At 34.0% G+C, this 12,166-nt stretch overlaps 1 protein-coding gene across 11 annotated transcripts in view; it reads left to right on the top strand.

The window, feature by feature from the left end:
• Positions 1-12,166, top strand: part of LOC128229234 (uncharacterized) — a 77,268-nt gene that overhangs the window by 40,580 nt on the left and 24,522 nt on the right. For 8 of the 11 annotated variants that reach the window (XM_052941043.1, XM_052941061.1, XM_052941025.1 and 5 more), the window contains exons 3-6: positions 6,961-7,005; positions 8,708-8,817; positions 9,970-9,990; positions 12,018-12,128. In XM_052941043.1, the coding sequence (XP_052797003.1) occupies positions 6,961-7,005; positions 8,708-8,817; positions 9,970-9,990; positions 12,018-12,128 (287 nt within the window). The remainder of the gene's footprint in view (positions 1-6,960; positions 7,006-8,707; positions 8,818-9,969; positions 9,991-12,017; positions 12,129-12,166) is intronic. The other 3 variants (XM_052941080.1, XM_052941070.1, XM_052941088.1) reach the window with 3 other exon arrangements.

The following is a 12,166-nucleotide window of genomic DNA, read 5'->3' as shown; positions in this document are numbered from 1 at the left end:
TGCTTGTTTGTCTAAAGACATTATAGATATACCAACATATCGCACACCATTTTAAAGGTAATTGACTCTTCTTTCCATGTCACTTCTTTAAAAATGGATTGTTTATATGTTGGTTGAGAAATTTGCATAAAACTGGACTCTACCGTGAAATCGGGTAAGTTTGAGTTACATACCTTGTTTCTTTTTTGTATATCAAAGACACTAAATATCTTCAGATGTGTTGTTTATCTCATTGTTTGTACCCAAAATGGTTTTAAACAACATTTAAGTGACAAACAATGATACAGATGCCTGTGCCTATGTCATGTGAAATATGCATGTTTAATCGATACCTAAGGAATGCTTTAAATGTTTGTAAAATGAGTCACTCATGTCATAATTGTGATGCATGACACCTTATTTTTTATAGCTTTCCTAAATGCTACTACTCCTCTGGCCCCAATTTCTCCAAACTTCTTAAGTCTCTTATAACTGGATTAAGCTAAAGCCACTATTTATGTCTTTCAATATTTTGCGTTTTATATACTTTTTTAATTGTTTTAATACTCAAAATAAGAATTATCATTACGATTATCACACTAAACAATTCATTCGGAACTCCTCGGCCATTTTATCGAAAACAACCTCGGATGTATGCAGGTACATCAGTTGAAGTAGTTCGTAAAATTTTGAATTATATCATTAATTAAATGTAGTGTTTTAGAGTTGTATTTATTGATCTAAACTTAATTTGATTGCCATTAAATTGTATAATTGCAAACATAATTAAGAATCCCAAGAGTAATGTCACAAAGTTTAACTGCTAAATAAAATTACTACGCGATCTACTTGCAGCGGACTTAAACATACCACTTTTTGAGTATGTAAACCGTCCAAATACATCCGAGGTTGTTTTTGAAAAAAATGGCCGAGGAGTTCCGAATGTAAACAATTTTTCATATGTAAAAAAATCACTATCAGCATGTATTTTGTCTAATTGAAATAAGCAACTTAAGCCTGTGAATCTTAAGAAGTTTCGAGAAATTGGGGCCTAAAAAATAATACTTTACAAAAATATAAGACTTGACAGATATGAGTTATCACACATTCGACAATTTAATTGTATCTAAATTTTATTGTATGACTTTTTATTTTTTTCAATTATTTAGAAATAGTTTGTTATTTTAAAGCTGCACTCTCACAAATTTACCGTTTTGACAACTTCTTTTTATTTTTTATCTTGGAATGAGCCAATGTTTGCGTAAATATCTGCAAATCAAGATAAAAGATTGCTGACAAAAGATCAGATCGCAGATTTTCATATTTCCGTTCGAAAATGTGTTATGGCTTAAACCGTTACTAAAGGTTTAAAAAAAATGCATAAAACATAAATTTTTGAACTTAAAGATTAAAATCCGCGATCCATATTTTCAGCAGTCTTATTTAACTGGTGCCCATGCATTTTTGCAGAAATAAGCTCGTCCCAAGACAAAAGAAAATTATAAAAAAAGTTGTTAAAACGGTATATCTGTGTGAGTGCAGCTTAAATGCTACTACTCCTCTGCAAATTAATACTTTAAAAAACTTTATGATGGGACTGATATGAGTTATCATGCATTCGACATTATAATTTTCTCATAATTTTGAATGTATGACGTTTTGTTATTTACAATTATTTAGAAATAGTTTGTTATTTTAACAACGTATCAAATAGCTGAATTGCTAGGCGTATATTTAAAGCAGGTTCTGCGGTTTAGTGGACATATTTTTTCAGTTATAAAGAGTAAACAATTTTTTATTTCAAGGGTACAATGCATTAAAATAACCAGGGCCATATAACCAATACTTAAGCCCGCTTTCCGACAACTTAAGTAACAAAGAAGCTTTCAATGCACCTAAAAAGATCTTAAAATGCATATTACTTTTTATCCAGATGCAATTGTTTCATAAATCCTTGTGCATGTTCTGTTTTTGTTGCGTGGTTTTTACTGAATTATTAACGCTTTGTAGGTTTTTATTACGGTAAGTTGCTTCACAATGCTATATTTATGTTACCCGGTTCGGCGTATTTTTTATGTGGGAACGCTTGAACAATTTATGAATTATATTATAATTACGTATACGGGTAAAAACATTAATTGATTTTGTGCTTGAATAAATAAACGGATTTATATTTTTCGCTACAAACTTGCATCTTATTAAAGCTGCACTCTTACAGATTGAACGTTTTGACATTTTATTTTATTTTTTGTCTTGGAACTAGCCAATTTTTGCGAAAATCCATGGAAACCAGTTATATAAGACTGCTGACAAAGTTTGATCGCAGATTTTATATTTAAGTTCAAAAATTGATGTTCTATGCATTTTTCTTAAACCGTTAGTAACGGTTTAAGCCATAAAACATTAATTGTCGAACGGAAATATGAAAACCTGCGATCTGATCTTTTGTCAGCAATCTTTTATCATTGGTTTGCAGATATTTCAGCAACAATTTGCTCTTCCAAAACAAAAAATAAAAATGTTGCAAAAATGGTATATCTGTGAGAGTGCAGCTTAAACCTTTACTGTAAATCTGCTAATATATATAAGATTTATATCTAACAAATTGTATTTCTGCATCCAGTTGTATAAAACCTTGCTTAAGTTTTCAACAGATTATCTTTTGGCTGGTTGAATAATTTAACGATATGATTGATTTTAAGTTATTATTGGAAAAATATTGATCAATAAATAAACATTTAATAAAACGACTCAACGGTTTTATACAATTGGGTGCTGATTTATAAACAAATCTTTCAAGCATTCGGAACACCTCGCCTGTTTTACACCGAAAACAGCCTTGGATGTGTATGGTCGGTTTACGCTGTCAGAGATCTTTACATTTAACTACGCTGCAAGTAGGTCGCGTAGTATTTTCAATTTGGCAGTAATTAACCTTAATGACGTAACGACTCTTGGGAATCTTAGTTATAAACCAGGTTTTCACATAGTGAAACCTGGTTATTAGACTGACGAACGTTGTTCGGGCGGGCGGGCGGCCGGGTGGCGTCAAACTCACCTATAAAACTGAATAATTTCAGTAAGGGTTGACATATCTTGACCAAACTTGGTCTATTGGAAGAGTTTATGTATACCTTTCATGAGATTGCGCTTGGGGTCCTTTGGGTGAAGGTCAAGGTCACTGTTACTAAAAATTGAAAACGGTTGAAACTGAATAACTTTAGTCAGGGTTCACATATCTTGACCAAACTTTGTATAAAGGATGTGTTTATGGAGACCTTTCATGGGATTGCGTTTAGGGTCCCTAGGGTCAATGTCAAGGTCACCTTTACTTAAAATAGAAAAACGGTTGAAACTTAATAACTTTAGTTAGGGTTGACATATCTTGACCCAACTTGGTGTAAAGGAAGTGTTTATAGATACCTTTAAATGGGATTGCATTTGACCTCCCTAGGGAAGGTCACTGTTACTAAAAACAGAAAAAAAACAGTTGAAACTGAATAACTTTAGTCAGGGTTCACATATCTTAACCAAACTTGGTATAAAGGAAGAGTTTATGGAGACCTATCATGGGATTGCGTTCGGGGTCCCTAGGATCAAGGTCACTGTTACTAAAAATAGAAGAATGGTTGAAACTGAATAACTTTAGTCAGGGTTCACATATCTTGACCAAGCTTGGTACATAGGAAGAGTTTATGGAGACCTTTCATGGGATTGTGAATAGGGCCCTAGGGTCAAGGTCACTGTTACTAAAAAGAGAAAAACGGAAACTGAATAACTTTGGCATGTTCTTATACATACACACAACACACATCAAATCAACTTAATTATAATTCTCACAACACAGACTGAAGTTCTTCTGTCAATCATTGAAAACATGGTTTCGCCGCATTGCGGCGTTTCTTTTTTTGTGCAATTAAACTCTTCACTGGCAATCAAATTAAACTTTAAAATACAAAATACACTACAATTAAGTAATACTATTTTTTATTTCTTTTACGAACTACTTCTACTGATGTACCGACACACATCCGAGGTTGTTTTCGATGGAAAATGGCCGAGGTGCTCCGAATAATCTTTCCAGTAGTTTAAAACTGGATAACTCTTTGGTTTTGTCAACAAAATAGTGGCTGAATCCGTGGTTTAGTGGTAACACACTTTACCATCAATCCAGGGGTCGCAGGATCGATTCCCCATCCACCATTAAAAATACTAATTGTCTTCCGGGAGGGACGTTAAATGGGGATCCCGTGTGACAGTGCTATACACTGGTGCACGTTAAAGAACCAGGGTAGCTCTAGCCAGTTTTACATTCTGCATGTGCACTAAGCTCCAAAAACCATAAGTCTTTTGTGACTGTAAAGTGGACATCCGGAAAGGTTATGACTAACAATTTGAACGGAGCACTCACCGAATGGGCCAGGCCAGAGTGCGAGTATAAATAAGCTTACACACCAAGTTTCGTCAAAGTAAGAAGAAATGTATATTGATTGGTCAATATCTATCAAATAATTACTGTCAACCATTCAAATAATTTAATTGTGCAAACTAGCCGGACACCTTGTCAAGGTTGCATATCGCGTTTGAAACAAATTAGGCCTTTAATTTTCGATCTGTTTTTATTTGTTTTATTTGTCAGTAGTTTCAATTCGAAATAAGCCTGAAAAAGCTAGTTCACAATATACTTGCGCCTTCGGTTATACAAAAATACAGTTTAAAGCTGCACTCCCACATATTGGCAGTTTTGACCTTTTTTAAGTCCCCCTCCCTCAAAATCAGCTTTTTTTGTTACCATTTTCTTCAATGCAGTCATATAATATCACTCACAACAGAACATATCTCAATTGTTTTTGGAATACTGCCAAACATTTTTTTTTCATAAAGCGTTAATAACGCTATTAGTCATAAAACATCAATTTTCGAACGTAAAATTATATGAAATACTGCAATCTGATATTTTTTCGGTAGTCTTGTTTTATTGGTTTCAGACAATAACGTCAAAGTTGGCTCATTTGAAGACAAAAAATAAAAAGTTGTCAAAATGGTCAATCTGTGAAAGTGCAGCTTTAAAGATTTTACGATAATTTACTTCAGGAAACTTATATAATAAATATCTAAATCCGTTTTGTAACCATCCCTGACCGATTCTACCACGTATGGTAATAACCTTGTATTTGAAAAAGATAATACATAAAGAAAAAGTTAAAATAACACATAAACATATATTTCAAACAGACATTTTGAGTGATAAACCTTTACTCGCTAAATAATGCATTTATGGAAAATATTAATTATTGATAACAAGAGTGTAACCATGTATTTAATAGCTGAAAACACCAATATTAAATGATTGGTGAATGCTAAAAGATTTACTGTGATATTCCATTATTTCATAATTTTTCTGCACCTTGCTTTTAAATTAAACTTGGTATCCTTCATAAGAACCATTGTTTTCGACCATTATTCATCCTATTTTGTATTTTAAAATAAATGCCTTAATTGTGGTAAATCTTATTTGGGAGTAAGTGTGCATCTTTAAGTGCCGTCTAGAAAACAGACCAAAAGAAAGAAAAAGGCTTTGAAAACAATTTGACGCATTTGCAGATAAACCATCGCATTTTTTATTAAAACTTCAAAAGCCCTAAACTGTCTTATACACGCAACTTTAGACCAGTTCAAATTATCGTAAGTGACATTTGCAGACTAAATTGTCATAAATTAAATAATAAACTCCTCATATATCGTGTTACCATGGTAATCTTTTCCCTTAGCCAGCTATCTGCACATCTAAGTTTTCCGCTATCTGAAGATCTGATTTTATTATTGAAATGCATGCGAATGTATCCTGGTTGTTTCGAAAATCACAACCGCATGGATTTAGTTTACCGTGAAACTTCTTGAAACATACACAAATAAAAAGCTATTGAATAATACTCTTTTGCAAATTGAATGTGCAAAAAGTATGTCAAATATTACAAATATATATGGCATACATTGCTTGTTTATTTGGTGTTTTTGAGAGAAGGGGAAACTTTTCCATCATTTTATTGCATTAGCGGAAAAAATCTCCCATATGATATTCTTAATAATTTGGAAGGTTATTTCTTCCACCTCAGATAAGAAGATCCAATATTTGGCCATGCTGGAAATCCGTATCTTGCCCACGGGCAAAGATGAAAGACACGCACATGTATGGGACTACTTTTTCACTACGCACAAAAGAGTTCCAGCGCAAAAATACATTTTTACTATATTTGCTTAACTGAGGTGGGAGTATAAGTATCTTCCATAGCCAAGAGTGTAAGATAGGTTCATCCCGACCCGAGCGTAGGGTGTTTACCTGAAACGCGTAGTGATTCTGATTATGTTAATAGTCAAATCGGTCTTTAAATAGTTCTAAGGAGCATTATTTCTTGAAAGGTGCGTGAAAACTGTTTTATGGTGACATTTGAATGGGACTACTTTTTAACTACGTACAATAGTTGCCACACATGCTCGGGTTCTTATAATGCACCAGTCATTTGTAACCACGCCCCTCCCCCCAGGTCGTGGGGTATACCGGGAATGGCGGGGGAAATGGGCCGTGTTTTAACCTTCCATGTGGCACCGCAGTGCCGAGTGAGTGCGATGGTTTATTTTTTGCGCCGAAAATAGCGGGGAATGGGCCTTACCTAGGATATATATTGGTGCGGTGCCATTTGGCGGAGATTCTACAAGCAGTTTGTCCCCTGTAGAGCGGGGATTTTACCGGGGATTGTTTGGGTCGAAAGTCAAAGTTCCTGCTATTCTCCGGACCTGGGGGAGGGGGGGGGGGGTCGTGAATACAATTTACTGGTGCATAAGGCAAACATATGATGTCCCACAAGGTCTTGAAGCTTTAACCTGCCCTTTCGAACTGAGAACACATAAGCAGATGTATATTTATTGCTCATTTATAGTCCATCTATTTCGTACCATACTTCTTTGTCTGTCTTGATTTAGATAAGCGGAATAGTAAGGATAAGGAAATGTTCCACGGAGAATTCGGTAGGTATTTTTAGCACCACGTGGTATATAAACTTCCGGTCATGTGATCTCACGTGATCTATCATGTGACCGATTTTATTACCCTTCCCTTGATAAATCGAACAAAAATATGGCAATGTAAATTGTCTACACAGCCGTTTTCTGTTTTTCATATCAACACATTTATCTTGCAATCGCTTTATATAGAATTTGTTTAGGAAATTAGTCAATAAACGAAGTTTTGATAATGAAAGTATATCTAACACTAGATTTTTTTATTGAAGCTAGTAGAAAATGGCATAGTCTTATTCCTTTTGTACTGCTACTTATAATGAATCCAACACTTTATTAATATAGAACGTCAATAGTTGTCATCTGACTCTCGGGTGATATTCAATATTCAACTAAAGTCAATCTAATGGTCACACAGTAGTGACTTCATTCACTCTATTGGTCTGTTATTAATAACTAGTAATCCGATTAGCTACATCTTTCCTAGAACAAATTAACAACAATACTGAATACCAGCCCTAGCCTTGAAAGAATATACACAATTTATCATACTGACACATCCAATTTTCAGCTATGTGTGTTTCATTAAATTATTAACTTAAAATAATGAGTTTTAAAGTACAGGCTGTTCAGTTGATACTTGAGCATATTTCTGCTTTATTACTTTGCACATAAAGCTGCACTCTCACAGATTGAACGTTTTGACAACTTTTTTTATTTTGTCTTGGAACGAGCCTTTTTTTGCGAAAATGCATTAAACCAGTTATATAAGACTGCTGACAAAAAATTAGATCGCATATTTTTACATTTAAGTTCAAAAAATATGTTTGGTGCATTTTTCTTAAACCGTTATTAAAATGAATTTTTGATCGGAAATATGAAAATCTGCGATCTGATCTTTTGTGAGCAATCTTTAATCGTTGGTTTGCAGATATTTACGCAAAAATTTGCTCTTTCAAAGACAAAAAATAAAAAAAAAGTTGTAAAAACAGCATATCAGTGAGAGTGCAGCTTTAAACCGTAACTATAGTGAATATATATTTTATCGTTATTTCTGAATACGTACCAGGGAGTTGTTAGGTTAGTAACTGACATAATGCATTAGAAAACATAACCTCGCAATTTTATTAAATGTATTTCATGTACACTAGTTTTTATATCACTATTATAACCTAGTTTCCTTGGGCCTGGTTTCACGAAAAAACAAACTTAAATCGCATAATAAACTAAGCAAGGTCTTTTTGCTACCTCATGATTGGACTGTTATTATTACTCGAAAATACGATTTTTGGCGGGAACTTATTTTCTTGTCTTATATTTTTCGTGAAATCGGCCCCTGTAACTGCAATCAATGGCATATTCATTTGATTGCTGTAGAATACAATTATAAAGAGTTGTCTGTTTTAAAAGGTTGAATATTTAAAACGTTGTAGCATAAATAAATTCTTGAAAAATACTTTTTATATAATAATAATAATTGAATATAGAATTGATGGTGATACATGTTATTTCAATGTTAGTGGTATAACTTTAGGTGGTGGTCATAGTCTTATTTGTGGTGGTGACCACACTGGTATTGAAAAAAATCCACAATATTACACTGACGGTAATAATAAAAAACAAACTGTTATGATTACGAAAAAAAAGATAACTTTAAAGTCACAGTTAGTTCATTTTTAGCTTTAATTTCTTGCACTGTACCGTTTTTCAGACTGGGATCCAGACGCAATTTTTCCTCTAATGCCGGCTTCCGGTGATGAAACTGACCGCCGGAAGAGACTTAAGCACATGCGCACATTAGTGAGCAACAACTACGATGAGGTCTGTATTTTTCTGACTTATAATTAAGGTTACTTCGTCCTTTCCGGATGTCGCGTTGTTGTTTGTTAATTAACAATACCTTATTTCAATGAAATTGCAGATATGCAAAGTACCAGGCTTAAAGGTCCGCCCACTACCACTCATCCGATACACATGTTTCAGTCAATGAGGTTGACGTATTCGCAACGCTCTCTCCGCCCATTCTTAATCATTAAGATTTTAACTCATGTCTTTTAGCTATTTCTTAAGACAAAAGTGTGAAGATGGGAGCTTGTGAATCGCATCCATTACTAAGATCTTAGAGTGAAGTCAACATAAGTAGGTGATAGTTAATGGAATAAATAGAGTATATTTGTTTATTTCAGGGTAATATCGTATTTTATTTCACGAGTGCCATAGAAAAACTTATTTTCACGAGTGGCGAAATATAACATTTCTGTTTTGAACAAGGGGAAGTTACTACAATGGATTTTTAAAGTAACTCTGAAAGTTGATATTTTCACTACTTATTTTGCGGTGAAAATATCCAATTGATATTTTCACTGTTATTATTTCACTGATAAAACTCCATATTTCATCGAAAAGCATGAAATATTTTTTATTTAATACAAATTCGCAACCACAAACAGCCATAGTGTTGTTAATTGCATATGCTTTAAACGTCACACAATTTATGTATAAGAGATTTAGCAAGACAGTTTCTCCTACCGTCTCTCTGAACATTTTCTCACCTTTCTCCGTTGCCAAGACATCAAGCTTTAAAGCGTAGTGATGAACGGGGCCAGTATTCATAAAACATCTTAAGTCATTTCCTCATTTAAGTCATTTTCTTAGGATAATTTTTTCAGTTATTATATGATATACTCGCTTCATCATTTCTAAATACGTTATTTGTATTGATTTGAATAAAAATACATACTTTCAAGTAAAAAAAATAAAAATTCGTTCAAATTTAATAATGTTAAGAAATGACTAATGATGTTTTATAAATACTTCCCCATTATTAATGAGTCCACACAATTAACCAGACTGGGTAACTTCAATTTGTTTCACTTATTGGCGTATTACGATAATGATTTTTTTTTTTATTTTATTATTATTTTTGCGTTTTGTGTTATAATAAGTTAATCTTAATCTGCATTTGTTTTGCAGGATGATCTATTAGATTGTAAGGTAAACACCGTATACATTTTGCTTGGCCTCACCAGTCTCGGCAAAAGGGGTGTTCTGTGCCCTAAGTCTCTGTTTAATATAAACCATCTTAGATTTCACTTAATTTCCAGGTCATAATCCAGGGACGGTATTTATAAAAATTCTTAAGTCATTTCCTAACTTAGGTCACATTCCTTATTTTAGTATCTCTTTAGTCATACAAATTAAAAACTAAAGAATTTCCAAAAATACATTACTTTATTGACCTTATTGAATAAAAACAACACATACTTTTATCTTAAAAAACACTTACCTACTGCTTTTAATTTGATTTTTTTTTAAGAAATTGACTTAAGTTAGAAAATGACTTACGATGCTTTATCAATATGAACCCAAGTGTTTTGATTTCTGTAATCATAAAATGGCAAAGGACTGAAAGGAATCACTGATGCGTGTCTACGGACAAGGATTAACACGTTAGGCTAATTTCAGGCTGAATTGCGCTTAAGTAGTCATGCCATTCTAGTCTTTGTTTTCTTTAAAGAGAAACGAAAACAGCCCTGTGATATTTCGATTTTCTATGATAAAGAACTAACAACAAAAATTCTACTCCAATTAATCAATTAATATACTCTATGATTTCATTTAAAAAATAAATTAACTAAATCCCTTTTACTATGATTATCTATGATTTTCTTTTTATGCATATACTTTATCGTATTGACCGATTGTTAAGATAATTGTTCAAGTTGGAAATGGTTGGGCGAAATCAATGGTGTATTGTCGTATTTGAGCCCCGCCATTTTACTTATTTTTTTGAGCTTATACGAAAGGCAACAATCGGCCACCATTTGAATGGTATTGTACATAAACATACCATGAAGCAACGGCGTACCGAACCAACACAGACGATTACTATAACGATGTAAATCGTAACGACTCGGCCATCTCCGGCAGTTTTCGGGATAGAATTTCGTAACGCGGGGGGTGGGGGCTCGGGGATATTTACCAGCAGTTCCTACCAGCAGTGGAAGAAGAAAATAATTATCAAAACACGCTCAAAACGCACCATTTCGGACAAGAAATTGTAAAAAAACCCGGAACCCCCTTTCTAAAATTTGGAACCAAATCAATTTCGATTCGATTCTGAGGGAGGGCCGCAAATAAAACGCTTACGCCCCCTCTAATGTCAAAATCTTTGCCGCCCCTGTTATATCACTACTTCTCCAACCTAAAACATTTGTTGGTTTAAAACTCGTACAAAATGTTTTCAAAGAGGGCACCTTTACCGTTGTTTCAACCAACGACGACATTTGACTTTCTTTTTACATGTATAGGGCTGTGATAGATGTTTGGTAAGGCACACGTGTTGAATTGATGATGCAATAGCGGGATAATGCCTTTAGTCTGTACAACTGAAATTAGCGGGTAGTTTGTTCTTCGAATAGCGTGTTTTTTCTGCATTTTCTGTGTGCATTTGTGATCGGTAAAAGTTTACCTTTTCTTAAAGATTGGTTTTAACTTTAAAACGAAAGCCCAAAATTGTAGAGTTTGGTTGAGATTTGACAAAGTTTTGGCCTCTTGAAATGGTCATCTCGTCAAAAATTGGGAAATACAGGGGGCAAGTCGTCACCTTTTACAAAGATTTTAGAAGATAAACTCATGTTGTAAGTTATCACTAGTAACAGTTCCCCCATCATTATTAGTAAGCCCGGGATTTTTAAAAAATACGGAGTTGGGGAGGGGCGTGGTCAAAGGGGTGTGTCAAAACAACGTACCCTGCCCCCTGTGTGCCAACGAGAGTGACTTAGTATTAAAAGCTTTCTTCACAAACGTTGTAAAATAAATCATGTTTAAACTAAAGATCGTTATTTATTTAACCTCTTCTAATCTCATTATCAGCAATTGCCTTCTGCATCATCCTCAACGAATTTTTTTGTGATATCTTCAGACGCTTGAAGGTGTTTCAAATTTTAATATTGATTATCATGTTTAACCCTACAATGACATGTGATAAGTTTTGAAACATCCGTTTCTATTTTCTCCAGGTTGACCATAAAGCACGTGACGTGGACATCCGGGAGTACGATTTCCCCTTCGAGAACCTCGCGTTTGAAGGAGGCGGAAACAAGGGGCTGGCCTACTGCGGGGCTGTAAGGGTAAGTTGTTGCCTAACTGGATGATAACAAAATCGAGT

The sequence above is a fragment of the Mya arenaria genome, chromosome 1 (genome assembly GCF_026914265.1).
Source record: "Mya arenaria isolate MELC-2E11 chromosome 1, ASM2691426v1".
NCBI classification, from domain to species: domain Eukaryota; kingdom Metazoa; phylum Mollusca; class Bivalvia; order Myida; family Myidae; genus Mya; species Mya arenaria.
The sequence above is the reverse complement of the archived record's forward strand: the minus strand, read 5'-3'. Positions and strand labels throughout refer to the sequence as shown.